Raw genomic sequence first — 22,919 nt, forward strand, 5'->3', positions numbered from 1 at the left:
CTTAGTTTCTTATTTTTCCAATCTTAAAGTCACATTTTTCAGCAATTAGGAATCTTTTTTACATCCTCCAATGTCGGTGTCACCTGTAGTGAAAGGTATGTTCATTTTTTGTGCTTCTTCTGTAGCCACTGTCACAGGAACCCCTCCCCCCAATCATTCAGTTTGTAGAAACCCGACACACACAAACACACTCACACACGACACTTCTGTTATAAATTCATAGAAAATCAACCATACATCGGATCTGCACCGTTCCACTTTTATTTTACTCCATGAAGGAAGGACTACAAAATGGGGAAGGTTTGATACAGGGCAGCCATAATCTCTTGAGCGTACCAACACATCCGCAGGAAACCTGCCCAGTTGGCATGCCAACCTTGAAGGTCCTAGACAGAAGACCATCACACTCACAAAGGACCTGCATATGGGAATGGATTCAGCATGGACTGAAACAAGGGACAGTGATCAGCTCTTCCCTCTGGGGACAGGAAACTGCAAACTCCCTTTTGTCCTCTGGAAAGTACTCATGGGGAGCGGGAGAGGTGGAACCGGCCAGGTGACAAGACACTCAGGTTACCACCACAACTCCTCCCTCAACCCCTCCTTTTTGTGATGTGTCAATGATGTACTCGTGATGTAGTTATGATGTAGTCTTGGGGGTGTAGCATGGGGGATTAGTAGCTAATAAAAGCTGGGGTCTTCTTTTGTTCAGGGCTTCCATCTTGTTCCACCTTGTGGCAGGTGGGAGTCCTGTTGCGACAGTCTTCAATAAAGACCAAGCCTACTGGCTGCTGTTTTGCTCTGGTATTCCTGGCTGGTGTCCTTGGTTTTTTTGTCCAAGGGAACCCTCAGATTTCTCCGTTAACACTACTGGCACAACACATTCATGTCTGAGGCTATTTGAGTTTTTAAAAGCATCAAGGATGTGGGCACCACAAGCTACATTTCTTTCTCGCTATGAATTGTCAGGCTCACATGAAATGCCACTTCGTTTAATAAGATGACTTTGCTGGCCTTGTGCAGAGACTGTGCAATAATAAATGTTCCGAATTTCCCTTTGAAAAACTGCTTGTTGTTTCTAGGAAACATGCATGTGGAAAACATAGGAAGTGGGCGACAGTGATGCTCTGCAAAGGCTCAGCATTCATTTGATAGGGTTTGCTTTTGGTTGTTAATATGCAGCACCCAGCAGTTATCAGACCAGGCACTTTAGATAAGAGTACTTATTTTCCCAATAAATGCTTTTAGGATAATAGAGCAGCGTTCTAATGATAAGACAGTAGACACAAACCGTATTGAGAATATTTATTTGCTTTCAGTGCTATTTTTCAATAAATACGGGTGCCATATTGATTATCTGAGGTAAAACAAATGAAAAAACACTCAATGTAGACCCATAATTTGTGCAGTGTTTTCTACCGTTATACAGAAATGTCAAAATCCTCGATATTGCCTTAACATTGCTTTAATAAAAACTCTCCTTAGAAATTGGTCAGTTATTGCATGCTATGTTTTTCCTGTGTGCCTTTTGAAAACTACGCTAGGTATATTTCTAAGAAACTTGCACATCAAAGTTATAGGAAGAACCAGGCCATGAGGACGCACTTTGGGTCAAAAGCAAGGTAAAGATTGCTCGAAAATGACAGTATGTTTATTACTGCTTGTTTATTACCCTCATTAACAGATGGCCTGGAATAGCAATGTGCTTACAGGCACGCCGTGTTATCTTCAAAGGTGCAACCCATCGATTTCAACAAAGCTGCACCGACATTTAAAGCTACTTGAGTGCTCTGCTACATCGGCCTTTTCTATGCTACTGCTTTACCACAGGTGAATATTGAACATGGGAGTGGCATAGCCAGAAGCTGACCTGCAGCATCTGTCCTGAATAAAAGCATCTGGGCGATCGGTTTGCTAACTCAGAAGGAAGGAAGGCGATACTTGCCAATGTTTTCCCCTTGCAGCCCTTGGCACTCCCTGAAAATACGCCCCAGAGGATTGCAGGGCCCTCCAGAACAGCATGGAAACTGGATCGGGGGAATTACAGAACATTATTTCTTCTCACCCACCCCCTATATTAGAGAAGGGGTACCTACTGGAAGAAGAGCCATTCCATAAATGGAACAGCAGTGCTGGATTTCACCTAGTCCAGATGTTGAACTATAACTCACAGCATCTTGATAGGGAGCCACAGGTTGGCAAATCCAAGCTTATGTCATTTGCTAAATATGACTATGTTGTTAAACCATATTCCCCACCCCAGATCTGGTGTAACGGGACAGAACCTCATATTTTGCCATCAGAGCTAGTTTGCCCTCTTGTGCCACCTTGCCTTTGGCTGGCTCACACTTAACCCTGTTCAGATACCGCTTTCGGCCTGTATTATCTTCCACACAAAGGCCGAAACGTGTTGTCTAAAAGCTCTTCTATAGGCCGATTTATTTCCTTGTCATGGCTGTGCATGAGGATTTTCTGCTGCCACGTTCTAGAGATTCTGGCCTCTTCTCTTTCTCTCCACCTCCAAAATATCCCATATCCTTTGGTGTCATCTGTTTCCATTCTAAGGGGAAAGCAGATCCTGTAAAAATGATGGAAGGAAGCAGCTCAAGGCTACTTTTGAAGACACTAAACAACAAGCAGTGGGTAGCAGTAGCAGATATCCATGAACGCTATGGGTATTCTCAACCAACATTTGCTGATTTGAGTCTGCTATTAATTTCCTTCTCCTCAAGAGGGATTGTGAATGCAGAGCATTCAACAGAAAGGAGCAGCTTTCTTCCCTGTGTTAAATCAGTCTCTCTGGGCACACCAAACTAGCAAATGGTGGTGTGAGAAGCTAAGATCAGAACATGGTCCTATGTGGCACACTTCAGCTGTGTGAAACTTTTAACTGTCCTTGACTGGAATTACTGTTGACGTTTCTAAAAACCAACTCAAATGTACAAAAAATACTGTGCACTGAGCAATCCCTCCTTTCTGATCCGTGTCGCTGCAGACAAGAATTTTAATGTTTGAGTCACACCCGCTGCCACGTGGAAAAGAAGCCCTTCTGAAAGAAAGCAGTGCGGACATTCCTCTCCCATGCATGCAAGCTTTCCATACACGGGCAATTTTTAAAAGCACGGAGAATCGTTCCAACTTGCAATCCTGAACCTACAATTTGAAGTGATACAGTCGTGGAAGGTCTGTACCACATGGTATTTCCTGCACTTTTGAATCTGCCCTTATTCAGCCATGGTTCAAGAAGCAAAACGTTCAGACGCAAAACCATTACAAGCTGGACGAGTCAATATTTTCTTGACCTGTGGTAAGCTGTAGTGTAGACAAGTCCTTTAAAAAGACTCAAGTAACCATCTGCTGAAACACCACACCATTGGAGAAATTAGCTCTTACTGGATATTTTTTTTAGCAGCACTGGAATATCCTTCACATCAGTGAAGCACCTTAGAATGTTTCAGACCTGGTTTTGCAGACGTATAGGACAACCCTCCTCTCTCCGCTCTGCTAGAATAGAACATCTGACTCAACATTCACCCTCATTCACAATAAAATAGACGTTAAAAAAATAAACTCTTCGTTTTCGTCACCTCTCGCAGCACATATGAACGTACTAAAGGGCAGGACATAGCTCTTCGTCTCCTCATTCGTAACTGCAGCAGGCTGGCCAGTTTCAGTTCTCTTTACACTGATGCTGGCGGAAGACCAGTTGCCACTTAAGTCTCTGGCAGGGCCGGCCCAACTATTTGGTAGAGTGGGATGGATGCAGCTCTGTTTGCCATGTAGCCCGGCTTGCACCTGCTAAACTAGCCTGCTGCCCTCACAATATGGCGGAGGATACTGGCCTGTTGTTGCAGTATGCGGAATGCATGTGTGTGGTGAGCACTCTCCTCCTTTGCCTCAGTCGGCAAATTTTTTAGGGCCAGCCCTGGTTGCCCAATACCCGTGGACCAAAATACAGCTTGCTTACAACCATGTCATTAAGAACACACACACCTGGCTGTGTTGTTTTTTTTGTTTCTTTGTACCTTAAGAGACAAAACACGTTGTTACTCCTGCCTTTCAAAATGGAAGAATAAATATCATACATGTTATGTGCTTCATTACTTTACCGCAGGAGATGGGGGCCCTGTGACTCTCAAAATGCTGTTAAGACTCCGTCAGTCCTGGCCCAGGTGGCCAACAGTGAGGGATTATGGGAGTTGTGGTCCAGCATCATCTGAGGGGCTCCAGGTCTCCCCCCCACCCCCGCTTTACAGAGAGTGAGCTCAAGTACCAAGGCTATAAGTGCTTTGTTTAAGAAACACTGTGTGGCATGCGCTCAAGCACTTTAAATATTTGGATAGTTGTAGTAATCCACACAGAACTCATGAAGCTACAGCTAATGTCTTTGTGCTTTGTTTCTCGGTGTTCCAAGCATAGTATATAATTTGGTTGTCGTTATTACGGTGGTTATTGTTATTACATTTTGCAAGCTATCGATAAGACACGACGACACTACCCTGAACGACCGATTTGGAGTATTGGTGAAACCAATGGTCTGCATTTCAGCACTCCATGCTCATGCAGTGGATGGCATTGGCAGGGCAGCATGGTTCACGTGAAAGTGGCACTGGGAGGTGGGCCATCCAGCTGTGATCAGTGTCAGCTCTGGACCGTCAATACTCTACAGAGTTCACCATTGCCAGGGGCTCATCAAACGTCGCCAACATGACTTGCTTCGTGGAAGGTCTGGAGATGATGTCTCCTGCCTCCGTGGGCGAGTGAATACTATTGTCTAAAGACTCGTCTATAAGGTTTGACACTACTTCTTCTTCATGGTTTTCATACAACGTATTGATATGCAGAAGAGGGTGAGCAGCGTTACAGTTTAAGGCAGGCACTGGCTCTGCTGGGCTTATGTGGGGCAGAGTGACCTTTTTTGCAGCACCGGAAGTTGCTATGTGGTTGTGATTGCAGGTGAGAAAAGTCCCGGCGGCAGGCACAGTCCTGCATGTGTTGTGAGAGTAAAGGGTATCTTTCCCCGGAACGGAAGATCCTAAAAGAGAAACAAAACACTTTTTTAATCATTGCTCGCTTTTCATACACCCAACAGGATCAGTTCTGGCATTCATGTTTTGTGGGTTCGTCTCCATGAAAACAAGCAACTGGCGGAGACTACGTTCTCCATGGACTCTGATAGTTGGACAGAGTATCTATAATAGGATCCTGTATCATCTTATGCCTCTCTGGGCTAGTTGACACATTAGCCTATCAAAGCCTCTTTGTCCCTGTAGTGGCCACTGGTTTCAACAGCCACTACAGGTACCTGATCTGGAGAACCTTCTTCCAACCCTCAGAAGGACAGCAAGCAATACTCACCCATCCTCACCTAACTCACTTTTTTTTTTTTTGCTTGCCGAAAGTAAAAAGCAAGTTACCTGTTTTCCTTCCTTGTTCTTTCTACTATTTGCTGCTCTTGATTTCAGCTGGGAGGAGACAGAGCAAGGAAAACCAGCTGGCATCTGAGAGAACAAGGAAGAAGAACAACAACAGGGGCGGTGACTCTCTTTCTCCGCAGTCAGAAAAGGCAAGGATGCTATGGTAGTGAGCGCATGGTGACGCCTTGGGCACCTGGAGAGGCCGCCAGAAGCATGGAGATGCACAGGATGCTTCCTTAAGAGGCTAATGCGTGAACAGATCCTGAGAGACCATCAGCAGCTGCAGAAAGCCTAGCTGCCTAGAAAGCTATTTTAGACGCTGGTGGTGAGAACATTGCTCCAGATTCTAAATAATTGTTAACGCAGAAGGTCTTTCAGAGAAACATACACAGAATTCTTTGAGGAGGGATCCAGAGGGGATATGCGAAGATATTCACTGGCTGTCTTCTCCCACATGAAAACCAGAATATTCAATTAGGATGTTCTTCAGAGGCTGTTTTTTATACAGCCCTATCTTCCAAAGTGGGCATCTACTGAAGAGAGTCTTTTCTGCAGTGACCCTTGAATTGTGAATATCTCCCTAGATATTTTTTAGATGCCAAAGTCTACATTATTCTCTCAGCGTTTTCATGTCATTTTAGAATATCCGACCTTCTTTTTAATTGGGTGATTGCTTTAAATTGTATTTATCGGTTCATTATCCCTATTGTTTTTATTAACTGCTGCGTGGTTTTATTGTTTCTACCTTCTTCTTTTAAATAGCTTTCTTGAAGTGTGGAAGCTGGAATATGGAAGCTGGAGGATAAATTCTTAAAAATAAACACCTTAAATATTTCAACACACAGGAAAGCAGGCTATTTTAAGCAGCTGACGTAAACACCCAAAGGCCAAAGCAATAAAAATATGATGTAGCATTATTCATAGAAGAGCTGTAGCCAGAATATATACTAAGTAAAAAAGCAAACAAACCTCAACTGCTTATATCAAATTAGCTGTATTAAAACTAATGGGATTGCTCAGGACTAAGTAATTTGATGATGGGCATAAACTGTCTAGGAAAGCATATTAATGCTACAGTTAAACTGTCTAGGAAAGCATATTAATGCTACAGTTAAATAGGTTAAGAGTTATTCTCCTCAGCTAACTGTAGTTCTGCGAGGGGGTGGCTGGGAAGCTGAGAATTCTCTGTATCCTCAGCTATAACTCCCAGAATTCCTTTGAAGGAAGCCATGACAGATTAGTACAAAACTCATATAAATTTTCCTAGTCTAGAAATACTCCTGAGTGACGTTGAAAGAGGAGTAATTTGCACACTTAATTACCCCCTGGAAATGCAAATTCTACAAAGCAGTTTAATTCTAAATATCCCAGCATTTGCACCAAGAGAATGGAAAACCTGAGTTATTCCAGAACGTTTTCCAGAACGACCCCCTCTTTAAGTCCCTAGTGTAATTTTTGATCATTGGTCTGGATTAGTGTTTTCCAAAGTTGGTCCTCCAGCTGCTTTTGGACTACAACTCCCATCATCCCTGAGCACTAGTCCTGCTTGCTAGGGATGATGGGAGTTGTAGTCCAAAACCAGCTGGAGACCCAACTTTGGGAAACACTGGTCTGGATTCCCTTCAGCTGTGTGAGTTTTCTGCAAGCAAAGCTATTTGTGTGCATCCCTCTGAGGAGAGACATTTTAAGGTCTAACCAAAAAAGAAACAATGGACAGCCTGTGATATTCAGCTGACCTATCTATAGAAAGGCCCAAGATGGCAGAGGTGATAGGTGGAGGTGACTATTATTATCCTCGTCCCTCTCCAACAGTCAGGGATGGGATGGGGGGAAAGCAGGTACCTATGTTAAGGAGAACAATCGGCCTGCAACTTTGCAGTTGTGTTCAAGGCAGACCAAGCGAGAAGAGACTTAGTGGCTCCCTCAAGAAGAGCTCTGGGACACCTATTAGGGTGTCCAAGCTATACAGCTGTGTAAAGAAGCTAGATGGAACAAAACATGAAAATGTCCCTAATGACCTCATGCAAAGGCAACCAAAACCCAGGGTAAACACTGGGACTCTTGAAACCCCACCACTTGGGAAACTGGGGTGCAATTTACATGACTAATAGGACCCGCATTCTGCATTTGTTCTGCCCCTGATCCAATTCTGAGGCTCAAGTCATTCAAAGTGAACCACCTTCCTAAAAAACATCAGTTGACAAGAGCAAGAGGAATAAAAAGCATGTTTTTGCAAGAGTTTAGACTGAATTACCAGAGCATCTGAACGGACAACAAGACTATTTTCTTTTAACTATTAGTGAGTTAAAATTTTAAAATAAGTTGCAGATATGAGCGGCCAGCCTCTAGGTTAACAAGAGAATATGCAAGAAGGGGGAAATTCCTATCAGCAAGTCTCAGGTTCAGCTTACATCCCTGGGGTCTGGTTTCTGTATCTGCATGCTCAGAATCCCATGACTCTGCGGTCGCACCTTCCCATCCTATCTCCTCCCATCTGACACATACAAATTCCAATACAGAAGCTACTGTATTGGTGTGATGTGATATTCCAACCATGTGGAAAGCAGCAACCCTGTCCCGGGAACTTCTAAGAAATTGTGGAGACAAACGCCCAAGATCGGAAGCAAGTTTGCAAGCAGCTTTTGCATCTGACTTGGACCCCATGGGACAATTAGCCACAACATTCACTGTACCAGGATCAGGTTTAAGGTGCTGGTTTTAACCTTTAAAGCCCTAAACAGCCTAGGACCCTCGTACCCTCATACCTATGGGACCACCTCTCCTGGTATGTCCCACAGAGGACCTTACAGTCTTCAAATAAAAACATCTTGGAGGTCCCGGGCCACAGGGAGGTTAGGCTGGCCTCAACCAGAGCCAGGGCTTTTTTGGCCGTGGCCCTGATCTGGTGGAACGCTCTGTCACAAGAGACTAGGGCCCTGCAGGACTTGACATCTTTTCGCAGGGCCTGCAAGACGGAGCTGTTCCACCAGACCTTTGGCTGAGGCACAGTCTGACCCCTTCCTTTTGTAATCCTTATAGAACTCTAGCCCAATGGTTGCTATTAATTTGACTCTGAGTTGATTTTAGAATGAATTGATTTTAGAATGTATTTCAATTAAATGATTATGATTTTATGTAAACTGTGTTATTTTTACTGTTGTTAGCCGCTCTGAGCCTCGGCTGGGGAGGGCGGGATATAAATAAAATTTTATTATTATTGTTTATTATTATTACCTTTGAGGGAAGAAGCGACATGCACGATGACTTTCTCTTCTTGGCTTAAAAATCCACTCCCTTGGCTTTTGGATGTTGCCATAGAGGTAATAGGTTGAATCTCTGGCTTGGGTTTCTTACTGCTCAGCAGATACGGATGAACGTCTAAGGAGAAGTGTCGTGTATGTTTCTTCTCATTGCCTGCGCCGGAGAGGGCAGCAGATTCATTTTTGTGGGTTGAAGACGGCTGAGAGTTTTTCGAGTTGGCCTCCAGCAAAGGGGCAACCAGACTGTCCGTTGCCGTTTTCCGACGCACGGGCTTGGGCTTCTCAGGCTTGTTGTTTTCAACCTTCATAATGGCCAACTGCTCTTTGAATGGCTGAGGAAGAGGATTGGAACTCGGGATCCACTTCATTTTCTTCCGGGGTCGCTTAATGACCAGCGGTTCGCTGGGGTCGATGTCCGCAGGATCAATGCTGGGGTCGATGGTTTGTATCCCGGAATCGCGCACGGTTGGGGTGACATCGTGATTAGACTGAGCGAGCGCCGCAAGCAGCTGGCGCACCACGTTGTCGTACATCAGATCGCTCTCATTGGTGATGAAATCCAAGCGGTTCAGCGACTTGATGTGGTCCCGGTTCTCGTTGCAAAACATAGCCAAGATATTGATGTCGCAGAACTGGGACTTCTGCCACTGCTTTTTCGTCTTGATGCCGACCTTGTTCAGCTTGTCGAAGATGAAGTTGGATTTGCGGACTATAAAGAGGTGGATCAAATTGATGAGGATAATCAGGTTCATGAAACAGAGGAGGACAATGTCTACCGCGGCAATGATGCGCTGGAGCTGAACGGACGGCAGTTTGCAGTTCACCCGAATGAGCAACTTTGAACTGCTCGTTTTGTCGGGAGGCTCCCCCAGAGCGCACGTAAACTCGTTTTGCTTCTGCGTGGCGTAATAGGTGGACAAGTACGTGATCGGGATGATACTTAAAAATATGATGAACAGGTGCCGCGCAAGGTAAAGTTTGGCTAAGAAATTGCTACGTCCCCTCCGCTCCAGGTATTTCTCAAATAAGTTTTGCTCCGGGCTCTTTTCCTTCTCCGCGTTCTCAATTATTTCTCTTTTCTCTCGCTCTGTAATCCCAGGGCCTTTGGACTGGATTTGCTTTTCGATTTTTGGCGCACGGCCTTCGGCTGCTCGGTGGTAGCAGTTATCTATCTCCTGGAGCAAAAAGTTAAGTTCAGAAGTCAGCCTGGTGGAGGCCAGGAATTCCCAGCCAAGCGCTGGAATGTACATAATGCCAGCAAAAGCCAGCAGGGCATATGGAAGGAACTTATGCTCAAACAGGGAGGGCCAGCGGCTGGCATTTACTCCTGGCAAGGCATCCCTTAGTTCTGTCCAACAGTATCCTCTGGCATACAAGGCTTGGTCACGGGTGAAGTTGTGTGGTGTGTAACAGTATATTGGTTCCTCTGTATAACAGAGAGAAAAGTCACTGCTGTGCATTTAACCTACAAAAAGAAGCTCTGCAAAATAAATATTTCATAAACTATATCAATTTTCGTCTACTGTATATTTAAAATAGCATCAGCGTGCATAGAACTGCACCAATCTAATTGCCATGGCCAACTCAGTCTTCCTAATCGTGATATACCGTATTTTTCGCTCTATAAGACTCACCAGACCACAAGACGTACCTAGTTTTTGGAGGAGGAAAACAAGAAATAAAATATTCTGAATCTTAGAAGCCAGAACAGCAAGAGGGATCACTGCGCAGTGAAAGCAGCAATCGTCTTGCTGTTCTGGCTTCTGGGGTAGCTGCGCAGCCTGCTTTCGCTCCATAAGACGCACACACATTTCCCCTTACTTTTTAGAAGGGAAAAAGTGAGTCTAATAGAGCAAAAAATACGGTAAATCTTTACCTTCCATAGATCTGCATAGAGGTCATAGCCCTTAAACTTAGGCAGTTTACAGAGGAATCTGTAAACCTGAAAACTCTAGGATGAACTCGAGCTAGGAATATCATTTAACACTTGCAGCAATTGTCTTGGGGGAGATTTCCAATGTAAACCATAATGTGCTCTGGAAAGCAGATGAACAGGATGCCATAGCAATACAATTAGCGAGGGTTTGTCAATATAAAACAAGAATTTGTGCTGCATTTCTCCTTGAACAGGCGCAGCCTTACTATTTCAAAGACTAGAAACATTTGTTTAAGAACACGTGACTAAGCAGGTTTACTATATTATTATTATTTCCTTAAAAACCCCTTGAAGCAGCTCAAAATCCAGGAGGTGCAGCGAGTAAAAAGCCAGAGAACTTTCTGACCTCCTTGAAATCCTGAAAGCAGGTGTGGTGGAACCTTCTGGTCCTGAAGGTCAGTTCCTTATCAAAGCCTCACAAGCCTAATTTCCAACCTAAGATGAACTTATAATGTCTGGTTTCAATGGAGTTTTCAAATGCTTAACCCAGTCTTTTGTTTTCTTTATCTTTTTAGGTAAGTTCATGAAGATATTAATGAAAGTTAAGTTCGGTTTTGTTCACAATACCGAGAGATGCTAGTGAAGTTGTAGATGGATGTTAATGAATATGTTGGTATCTTCATGAACTTACCTAAAAAGATAAAGAAAACAAAAGACTTGAGTTAAGCATTTGAAAAATCCATTGAAACCAGACATTATAAGTTCATCTTAGACTGGGTAGTTCGCAAGTCTCTGTGCTTTGCATAAGGTTTTATATATTTCTCTCAGAAGATTGATAAAGAATGTATAATTATTTTGGTAATTATTGTGTGTATATTAGTCACCAACATGTTGCATGAGTCGTACTACAGTGGTACCTCAGGTTACATATGCTTCAGGCTACATACGCTTCAGGTTACAGACTCTGCTAACCCAGAAATAGTGCTTCAGGTTAAGAACTTTGCTTCAGGATGAGAACAGAAATTGTGCTCCGGCGGCGCGGCAGCAGCAGAAGGCCCCATTAGCTAAAGTGGTGCTTCAGGTTAAGAACAGTTTCAGGTTAAGAACGGACCTCTGGAACTAATTAAGTACTTAACCCGAGGTACTACTGTACTTCTATCAGTAGCACAGGTTGCATTTTTCTAGCGTCACAAGCCAAATTTGGCAGGCGGGAGGGACTCCGTGCCTGTCAACCACCTGACCTCGCATGCTATCAGGTGACCGGGTGCTTTGACGTTCCAAAGCCAGGTCTTCAAAGACCCATGCAAGGCTTGCTGCAGGCATGGCTCACGCAGCCAATCTAACAGGCTTTGGCTCTGCCACCCACCAACTGATGGGCAAGTGGAGCTGAAGCCAGCTTTTCCTTGCCATTGCACCATCAGGAGTGCACTTTAAGGTTGCCAATTGTGCACTGGAAGCCGCATCTCTACCTGTGCCACACCTGATGTCATATATGACAAAAGCTGTAGGGCAGGTAGGTGTGGTTTGGGGGGGGGAATGGCCTCATGGGCCAAAATTGAACCCTCGTTTGACCTGCAGGCTGGAGGTTCCACACTCCTGACTTAATGGAACAGAAGCTTTGACTATACAGCAACAATATATTCAAAGAACTTGGCTGCTCAAATGCTGAGCAACATTTGTAAGTCCTACATTCTCTTTGCTGTGTCCAGATTCTTTGTGAGATCTGTATAATTCATTCTCTGCATGTACTCAGACAGAGAAAAGTAGTTTAAAATTATCAAGGCGTCTAGGACCATGGCGGTTGTTTACCTCTCATGTGCTGAAGGAACAGCTGCTGTGTTCTAAATTTTGGAGCTTTTAAAAATAAGTCCAGAAGGAGAGGCCCAATCTCTCTACAGCAATGTTCTCAGACAATGATACTACCAGAAATGCCAGACTATCCCATGGTATATTTCTATGACAGTTAATCTGGCCTGTCTTGAAATCATAGCCCATTGGGAAAGGGTACAGAATCCGTATCCCAAAGCATCATACTCCAAAACAGTGGGCAAAAAAAAGCCCGTTGCGAATTTAGCACTATGGAAGCCCCCTCAAAGCATGCTGGATTCGAACACCATATTCAGGGTAACAGAATAACTTCTCTTCATAACTTGTGCAGAGCTTGTTTGTTTATTATTAAACTCGAGACAGGGTAGATGATAGCCAACAGCTTTAAATCCTTCTGTATCTATGTTTCCAAGGGAAACTGCTGCAAGCTAATGATCAGTGTAAAGTGCTCCCTTATAATATGAACACCAAGACATTTTGTGGTGAACGCCACACATTTTCTATATGGAGAAAAGCACAACAGCTATGATTTTTAGAAACCCATCAGCCCCATCTTGGCTATATACATTCTATGTAGATGCAGCTGTCCAATGTCCTGTAAATCATCTGGGAACCCAATTAAAATATAGATTTAAGTACATAATGGGTTGGTTTCACTACACTACACTACTACACTAAACCACCATTAAGTATTATGACAGTGAGCATAGGCTCCTCTCAGGTTTGTGTGCTCCCGTCTTTTCTGGTACAGGTTGGGAAACATTCACTCCTGTTTTAAGTACACTACAGCTTGCTGTGTCTTCTGAACTCAGGCAAACCATGGTTACTCTTAACCTATGATTAGTGGAAGCAAGCCATCTTCAAACCAGACTTTATGAAGTCGACTTGTTTCCACTAAACATAGTTAAAATATGAGACGTAGTTCAGAGAACACGCTAACCTCTGGTAAAAACAGAAGCTGAAGCTCTCAATCATTACTTCTCATTACCACACCAAAGGAAGGCTAGGCTCATTCTTGTAAACACTAAACCATGGTTACATCTCAACACAACCAACGTTTCTCTGTATGGATATCGAGTGATCTAGAATCCAAACAAACACTTATCCTTCAGGGATGCGTATTTTTAACTTTAAATCTTGACAGCTTAGACCAGGGGTCAGCAAGGTTTTTCTTGCCTGGGCCAGATCGGTCCCGCGGAGATCCCTCCATGGGTTGGATTGCCTGCGCGCCCGCAATTTCCGGCGTCTGCATCTGAGCAGACACAATTTCCAGCATCTGTGCATGTGCAGACGCAATTTCCGGCGCTGCAAAAGTGAGTCCCCGTGCCACGTGGGTTTAGTGCAGCACGTGAGCGGGCAACTCAGTTCAGAGGCGAATCATAGGCCGGTCAAACGACCCCTGCGGGCCGCTTTCGGCCCATGGGCCTTAGGTTGCTGACCCCTGACTTAGACAATTCAGGCTCTGTTAGTGTCTTACAATAATTTAAAACGATCAGAAATTAAAATCTAACTTAAAGCATAGCCTCTGCAACCCACTAATCCAGGGATCTCAAAGCCCTTTCTGATACAAAAGTTCTCACTAGGGGAGAGCAACCAGCCAGCTGGCTAACAGAAATCCTGTAACTATGACACCATTTAAGAGTAGGACTCTAAATCTTATGGCTGAATGGAGATTTCCTCCCATCCCAGGGATGTACTTAAGCAAAGCATTTTAATTTGTCCTACATATGTGAATGTCTGCCATCCACTGTATAGGCAAAGACAAAGTTCTGCACTTCATGATGCTGTTGTGGGAGTAAAGTCAGTTCTCAGCCACTCAGGCATGGGACCAATTCCTATCGATGGGATCCTGCCATGTGTGAGTTTGTCCACAACGCTCTCAGATAGTGCACAGAAACACAAGGACTGTCGACAATATACAAGCCTCCATATAAGCTCCACTTGCAGTAATGATAGGTCTTTTGCATGTCCTATAAAATTATTAATTCAGTTAGGAATGCCTTGTTTCACTTGTGTGGGAGGGTCTGTCTAACTGATTTCGATAGGGCTGCAATTAATTTTGCCTCATTTCTGTAGTTTGCACTGCCAAAGATTATTTTTTGCATCTGAATACTTGTGTTTGCCGCTAAGGATTCTGCAAATGTTTGCTTTCAAGCGTTCTCTAGGGAGAAATTTACTGTGGCATACAGTGACACAATAATAGTTTTGGGCAAGGGATCTGCATGGGTGAGTCTATTCTGTATTCGTAACAGCTCACAGATGCTCCTTTACTAAATGCAGGAAATGGGCTAAATTATTCACAGTGCCCTGCCAAGGAGCTCCTTAACTAATGCTATTAACATCTAGCTTTGGAAGATGTATACTGTAAGTACAAAGACTGTCACATTTCAGTGGATTGTGATCACACAACTCAGGCTACCATATAGGACAAAGTCATATCAAGGCCAGCCTTCTGTAAGAAGTTGCCTCAAGCTGATTCATATTGTATGATTTCTGGAAACAGAGTGACTCCCGTCACGGGACACATGAAGAGATGTGTTGTGTGAATGACCTCTACATCCCATACACTTCCTGACAATATTACGGCAAGCAGTTCCCGAAATACCTTGGTAGTAGGTCTCATCATGACTTAGCACAAGCTATTCAACATCAAGTGAAGGCAATCACTTGCAAAAAAAGGAAAGGAAGAAAGGGACTATAACTCCCATCATCCCTAGCTAGCAGGATCTGTGGTCAGGGATGATGGGAATTGTAGTCCAAAAACAGCTGGAGACCAACGTATGGAGAACCCTGCTAGTATAACGAAATAAACAACTCATTTGTAGCATTACACCTCGCCTGCTTAAACCACACAATCCCAGTACAACTTCTCACTGCGCATAGTCATGTGTTTAAAATGGAGTTATTATCTCGCTGCCAATTTTGGATTACAGTCATACCTCGGGTTAAATATGCTTCAGGTTGAGCATTTTCAGGTTACGCTCCGCGGCGACCCGGAAGTAACAGAACGCGTTACTTCCAGGTTTTGCCACTCGCGCATGCGCAGACGCTCAAAATTACGTCACGCGCATGCGCGGAAGCGGCAAATCGCGACCTGGGCAGATGCAGGTTGCGTTCACTTCAGGATGCGAACAGGGCTCCGGAACGGATCCTGTTCGCATCCAGAGGTACCACTGTATTGGACCTGCATGGCTATCTATACTTTTCACACGAAGCTGGTTACCTGTCTTTTCCCCCTGAATGAAAATATGCTCCCAACTAATACTGACAAGGCATTTTATAGAAAATAAATATTTTAAGAAGGTGAGCCCATTCCTAAAGTGTTTCTGCGTGAGCTGCTGTTCCAAGTTCACCTCCTGACTGGAAAGAGGCAAGCTGAGAGCAGTGTGTTGGCATGGGCTGGTATGCCCCTTTGGATGGGTGACCCAATGGGCTGGTACAGGAGAGACAGACTAAAGAATTGGTTTCTCTTCCTCTCTGCAGTCAGCATGGAAACCAAGGAGACTTGCAGATCCCACTCACTCATCTGCATGGAAATCTGATTCACTGGCTATGGCCATGAGGCAGGTTGTTAAGCAGAATTCTTTTAATTCTTTATAGGAAACAGGCTCAGGAGGATTGAGTTGATGAGACCAGTAATGGGTCCAACGGTCAAGAAGGTGGTTTCTGCATATGCTGTAGGGGCAGATAGGTAAAGGTACCCCTGCCCGTATGGGCCAGTCTTGACAGACTCTAGGGTTGTGCACTCATCTCATTCTAGAGGCCAGGAGCCAGCGCTGTCCGCAGACACTTCCGGGTCACGTGGCCAGCGTGACGAAGCTGCTCTGGCGAGCCGGCACCAGCGCAGCACACGGAAACGCCGTTTACCTTCCCACTATAAAGCGGTACCTATTTATCTACTTGCACTTAAGGGTGCTTTCGAACTGCTAGGTGGGCAGGAGCTGGGACCGAACGACGGGAGCTCACCCCGCCGCGGGAATTCGAACCGCCGACCATGCGATCGGCAAGTCCTAGGCGCTGAGGTTTTACCCACAGCGCCACCCGCGTCCCTGGTAGGGGCAGATAGGGCTCATCAACTGGGAGCGTTGCCCATCTAGGACATGGGTAGGCAAACTAAGGCCCGGGGGATGGATCCGGCCCAATCGCCTTCTTAATCCGGCCAGCGGACAATCCGGGAATCAGCGTGTTTTACGTGAGTAGAATGTGTGCTTTTATTAAAATGCATCTCTGGGTTATTTGTGGGACATAGGAATTCGTTCAATCCCCCCCCCCCTTCAAAATATAGTCTGGTCCCCCACTAGGTCTGAGGGACAGTGGACCGGCCCCCTGCTGAAAAACTTTACTGACCCCTGATTTAGGAGAAGGGAATCTCTAATCCTATACATCCGTTGCCCTGTTTTGAACATGTAGGTGTGAACCATGTTTAAAACATTGCTAATCCACCTTGTTCAGGATTTCATTCAAATCAATAAGATCAAGCAAGAAAATATATGGCAAGCTAAGTGCCTTAGCAATGCTGGAATGCTTGTGATATCATCAATTGCTTCTGGCCACTAGGCTGCTTATTTTGCATACATGTAAAACTTTAATTGTCACAGACTGAAAACTCTGCATTTTAATTTCCTCCTGACTGCACTTTTTACACACACACACACACACACACACACACACACCCCCCTCCATATTCCTGCTGAGGATAATATTTAGCACACTTGATTCTAGATCTCAAAAACTTATAAATAATAATAATAATTTTATTATTTATACCACGCGCATCTGGCTGTGTTTCCTCAGCCATACTGGGCGGCTCAAAACACACCAAAAATTGTAAAACATGAGACATTAAAAAATTTCCCAAAACAGGGTTGCCTTTAGATGTCGTAATAAATATTAGGCAGTAATAAATGTGGCGAAACAAGACACTGTTGTTTTTTCTGCAACAGACTGACATGGCTGGTCCTCTGGAAACAGCTAAACAAGGAGGCCAGAATAAGTGATAACATCTTTTGAAAACAACAGCAGCAGCAGCAGCAGCAGCAAAATCAATCCTCTGAAACTGTTACGTAGTTTGGCCCTCTACACACAACTCCTCTCGGCTGAGATCATGCTACCTGAAAGTGCTTGTTTTCCGATAAATGCAGCTTCCTAATAAGCAGGCATTCATCGTTTGGATTTGAGCGTATTCTACAGCATTAGGTAATACTGAAAGACGGGCTCTTTGACCTTTGCAACAACAGACCTCAGCGTGAAAAACAAGAGAGAAAGCACAGCGGGTTCAGCTAATGGAGAGAGCTATTGTGCACGAATAACAGGCACCGCATAGGACAAAAGACTGTAATGATGCACATCGTTTCCAATCTATCCAAAGCTTTGCATGTGCAAACTCGGCTGAAATGAGAGAGCTTCACAAGAGCGCACACCTGTTAGACTGTGCCCATATTGTACCACAATGTTATGCAAATAAGCCCAGAAAGAAATCTCCTAGCGCTCTTCTAAGCTGAAGAAAAATACAACACAACGTGTGAATTCCTTGATTTCTTTAATTGAGTGAAAAGCAGGCATTGCATCGTTCCTGTGAATCAGCTTAAAAGAACAACCATGTCCCCGGAACCTCTTCTTTCTGGAAAAGAAATGATAAATCGGTTAAAATAGTTTAAATGAAACTCGTTCTATTTTGTTTGCCAGCAAGTAAACGTATCAGCTTTCCTCACTTGGGCCAGGTGATTTTTAAAAATGGAAATCCACAAATTGTTACAAAAACAATGGCTGCCACTCAATAAGTATCATCAAATGAAATGCACCATGAACTGGTGAATCGAGGACTCTGCCGCCATGTTTGGCAACCACTCCTTGCTAAGCCACTCATAGGCAAGAGTCGTGGCTTCTGAAGGCTGTGCTTTCTGAGAAGATGGCAGGGGCCAAAGCAGATGATTGGTTCCTGAGAGCTGTCTGGGTGAGCACTGCTGCCTTCCATTGCCCGATATCCCTTCTAGGTAAAGGTACCATTAGGTCCAGTTGTGGACGACTCCGGGGTTGCGCACTCGTCTCGCTCTATAGGCCGAAGGAGCCGGTGTTTGTCTGCAGACAGCTTCCGGGTCATGTGCCCAGCATGACTAAGCCGCTTCTGGCGAACCAGAGCAGCGCACGGAAAGGCCGTTTACCTTCCCGCCAGAGCGGTACCTACTTATCTACTTGCACTTGATGTGCTTTCGAACTGCTAGGTGGGCAGGAGCTGGGACCGAACAACGGGAGCTCACCCCGTCACGGGGATTCGAACTGCTGACCTTCCGATCGGCAAGCCCTAGGCTCTGTGGTTTAGACCACAGCTCCACCTGCATCCCGATAGCCCTTCTAGCTTTGCCTAATCCAGAACCGAAGAACCTCTGCTCCTCCAGTTGTTGCTAGACTACAACTCCTGTCCCTCACCATTGACCATTGGTGGGAGCTGGCTTCCAAAAGCAGCTGTGGGGCCACGGCTTTCTCATCCTTGGCCTAGCCCCTCAATACGCTTGTGGAATCTGCCCAGAGGCTCATATCCTGTGTTTCCATGCCAGTCGTGGAGGGAACCCTCTCCCCCAACAGCCAGCACAGAAACGTGTTCTACTTAGAAAGCTAATTGAAAAATTGTCTTCTACTGAGAGGGTTGGTGGAGAAGGGTGAGCTAAGGGGTGGGCTTCCTTTTCTCTGTCGCCAGCAAGGAAAACAATAGCCTGCTTCCTCATAGGCATGGATTTCCTTGTTGTCTAAGAATACCAGGCGAACTGTTAAAACTCAAGGCTGCCACAGATCCAGCTCAATCTTCCAACATTCTGGATGCATCTCATAGCTACTGATTTGGACCTGAACGGTGATCACCTCTGGTTTAAACCTCTGAGCTGCTATCCTATGGTACTGATGCATCTCTGCTGACCAGCTTCTCCCAGACATTTGTCTGGGCTCAATCACCACTGAGGTCTGATCCCAATGCTGCCTAGGACTGAATATCAATGGTTTCCAAGATAGGCCAACGCTGATTCAAGTAATCAGGTGATTTGGTTGCTCGCGTCACAAGTGCTTACATTATACACCTTTTGGTGCCAGGCAAAAAAGTTCCTTTGGCTAGCTGACACCATAGCTGTCAACGTTTCCCCTTTTTTAAGGGAAATTCGCTTATTCCGAATAGGATTCCTCACAAGAAAAGGGAAAAGTTGACAGCTATGACTGACACCCAATGTCCTTTTAAATGTGTTCTGGGAGGGGTGATTATTGGTTTGTTTTTGTTACATAATTTGTGTTTCTTATATTGTAATTTTATGTTGTGAACTGCCCCGAGATCTACGGACGAAGGGTGGTATACAAATTAAATTAATTAATTAACTTAAATTAAAATAACGTAAAATAACAATATTATAGACGGAAAAACATATAGGGGGGTGCGCAATTGTTTTATTTACTACAACTGTGCGCCACCTTTATGTTTTTTCATGTACAGTGGTACCTTGGCTCTCAAACTTAATCCATTCTGGGAGTTCGTTCAATTCTCGAAACCGTTCGAAAACCAAGGCACGGCTTCCGATTGGCTGCAGGAGCTTCCTGCACTCAGTTGGAAGCCCTATCAGACATTTGGCTTCCGAAAAACGTTCACAAACCGGAACACTTACTTCCGGGTTTGCAGCGTTCGGGAGACGATTTGTTCGACAACTAGGCCGTTCAGGAACCAAGGTACCACTGTGTTATTATTATTATTATTAATTAGATTTGTATACCACTCTTCGTCCGGCGATCTCAGGGTGGCTTACAACATAAAATTTATATATATACACACACATACACAAAATACATAATAAAAACAGTTAGGGATGAAATCTCAACTAGGAAGTGGTGGTGATGTTCATTCTAAGTATTCCCCCCATTTAATAAAAATATAATTATAGTACCTCTTGTTAAGAGAAGTATCCTCAGTGGCAAACACCGCTTTCTTGAGAAAACATTCTCCCACAACATGCACAGTTAAAAACAGACCTCACTCTATGCCATGATTCAGAACACAGCTCACGGGTGAGAGTTCCTCTGAAAAAAATGACCGGGTTTACGGGTTCAGACTTTTTCAGTTTAGTTGGGGGCAAATGAAACTCATTCAAATATTAAAAGAGCCTACCATGTTGTTACTGTTTCAACGTAATTGTCTTTGGAGGGCCTCGAGGTGGGGCAGTTGCCAAAGCCCTGAAGACAACGCGAGACTCTCAGGTGGGGTCTGAGGCATAGCTGTCAACCGTCCCTTATTTGGTGGGAAACTCCCTTATCCCAGCGCTGTGTCCCACTGCTGTCCCTTATTGATGATGTCCCTTAAATTTCCTGGGTTACAAAGGAAGCAGCTCCTCTCCCTCCCTCCCTGCTGGCCAGGGAGGACGGAGGCTCCACCTGTGTTGCTTGGCTGCGTTGCTCACCTAATAAGGAGTCTAAGAACGACTGGGGGGTGGAGCTTGCATGCCTTGTGCCGATCAAATCGGCCGCATTGCCTGGGGACCCGCCTTTGCTCAGCGCTTCCCAGCGGAGAGGTGATGGTGGTTTTCCTTGCTGCATCCCCTTTGCCGGGTTGCTGCGTTGTGGGAACCACCGCTTGAGGCTTCATTTGGCTGCTGGCTGGGCTTTCTGCCTTTGGCTCAGAGGGGTTCAGAAGTTGAACATACCTGTGCCCGGAAAATCCCTTATTTTGGCTGCTGATCCCTTATTTTCGAGGCTGTTGGTCCCTATTATTATTATTATTATTATTATTATTATTATTATTATTATTTTCAAATCTGTAAGTTGACAGCTATGGTCTGAGGAACGTGGACAAAGGCACTATATGCTCTTTGCCACCCCTTCAATCTTAACTAGGCTTCCAAGTGCCCTCTGTTGAAAGAACAGATTACGCACATCTTTATCCCACCCCGTACCTGATTTGAAATTATTGCGTTGGTGTATATGAAATCGTTTTCAATGCTTTATTGCTAAATCGCTTCCACGTGTTTTACCAGGCAGCAATTCATAAATGGAACGAAATAAGTCAATCTCCTAGACGCATTGAGAATCTGGCTTGTAGGCTGGCCGCATTCTGTCCCCTCCACCCGCCAGCCCTTTGCTGATGAAAGGGACCAAAACTTCGAAAGCCAACCTGGTCCTTTAAAATTCTGGAAGTGTTCAAGTTCCTAAACAGGTGTGCAGCAATATCTGTGTGGTTCTTTACATCCTGGCTTACATAAAGAGCATAAAACTGTATGTGTGCTACTTCTGCAAAGTGGTTGTACCAGCTTTGTATATAAACCAATGTGGCTTTCTTGTCCAAGTAACTGACCTTATGGAATATGTCAAACATAAAAGTCTGAAAACTCTTTTGATCTCGTTTTCTCAATGTCACGGCGGCATTCAAGAAAAAAGAGAGAGACAAAGGAACACAGGAATTAAAAAACCCAATGGTACATTCAAATTATCTGAGATTCTCCCTGACCTTTTCTTTATGGGGAAAGGAGACTTGGATAGGGCTCGCTTCCTGCTCTTTAACGAAAATCAGCAGTTGTAGAGATCCAAAGTCTAATTTTAGCACACATCAAAGCTACAGCTATCAATTGGGTATGGCGGAGCCCCATCTCTAACTTGTTTGATTACATCACAGTCCTTTCACAGATCTGGAAATCATTATTTCAAAATCTGTGGATATTTTGCGCCACAAATCAAAATCTTCATCTTACTTAGCCAATTTTCTTTTGAATAGGTTTGATGGAGAAGGCTGCATGACATCTTAACATGTTTTAGTGATATTCACTGAGGTCCAGTTCCGAGGGCCTTCTGGCAGTTCCCTCACTGCGAGAAGTGGAGTTACAGGGAAGCAAGCAGAGGGCCTTCTCGGTAGTGGCATCCACCCTGTGGAACGCCTTCCCATCAGATGTCAAGAAAATAAACAACTATCTGACTTTTAGAAGACATCTGAAGGCAGCCCTGTTTAGGGAAGTTTTTAAATGTTTGATGTTTGTTTTTCGAACGCCTTGTGAGTCGAATGTTTTGGCTCCTGAATGCCGCAAACCTGGAAGTGAGTGTTCCAGTTTGCGAACCTTTTTGGGAAGCCAAACATCTGACGGGGCTTCCAATTGAGTGCAGGAAGCTCCTGCAGCCAATCGGAAGCCGTGCCTTGGTTTATGAACGTTTTTGGAAGTCAAACAGACTTCTGGAACAAATACCATTCGAGAACAAAGGTACGACTGTATTCTATTGGTAGCTGCCCAGAGTGGCTGGGGAGGCCCGGTCAGATGGGCAGGGTATAAGTAGTAAATTATTATTATTATTATTATTATTATTATTATTATTATTATTACTACTACCACTACTATTATGATGATGATGTTGTTGTTGTTGGGGCTGCCTTGGATGTGTATAAGCAGTAACACATTGGGTTGTATTCTGACCTAAGTCTGCTGAATTCAATGCATCTATTCTGAGTGTGATTAAGTCAGACACTAACCCAATGTCTAACTGCAGATCTCTGGGATTCAAGAGCAGTAGTGTGGCAACCAGAAAGGTAAC

At 44.5% G+C, this 22,919-nt stretch overlaps 1 protein-coding gene and 1 long non-coding RNA gene across 8 annotated transcripts in view; both read right to left on the reverse strand.

The window, feature by feature from the left end:
- Positions 1-1,290: 1,290 nt before the first annotated feature.
- Positions 1,291-22,919, reverse strand: part of PANX2 (pannexin 2) — a 45,346-nt gene continuing 23,717 nt past the window's right edge. For 4 of the 7 annotated variants that reach the window (XM_081023650.1, XM_081023649.1, XM_081023648.1 and 1 more), the window contains exons 3-4: positions 8,652-10,103; positions 1,291-5,035 (exon numbers count right to left, since the gene is read on the reverse strand). In XM_081023650.1, coding sequence (XP_080879776.1) covers positions 4,656-5,035; positions 8,652-10,103 — 1,832 coding nt within the window. In that variant the 3' untranslated portion in view covers positions 1,291-4,655. Of the gene's footprint in view, positions 5,036-8,651; positions 10,158-22,919 lie in introns of all 7 variants that reach the window. The other 3 variants (XM_081023651.1, XM_081023652.1, XM_081023653.1) reach the window with 2 other exon arrangements.
- LOC308486743 lies at positions 17,903-20,606 on the reverse strand. The gene is made up of 2 exons (XR_013991256.1): positions 20,297-20,606; positions 17,903-18,000 (listed from the first exon to the last, which is right to left on the reverse strand). It is a non-coding gene; the product is annotated as an uncharacterized lncRNA (long non-coding RNA).

This window comes from Podarcis pityusensis, assembly GCF_964106645.2.
Source record: "Podarcis pityusensis genome assembly, chromosome: 10".
Lineage (NCBI taxonomy): Eukaryota > Metazoa > Chordata > Lepidosauria > Squamata > Lacertidae > Podarcis > Podarcis pityusensis.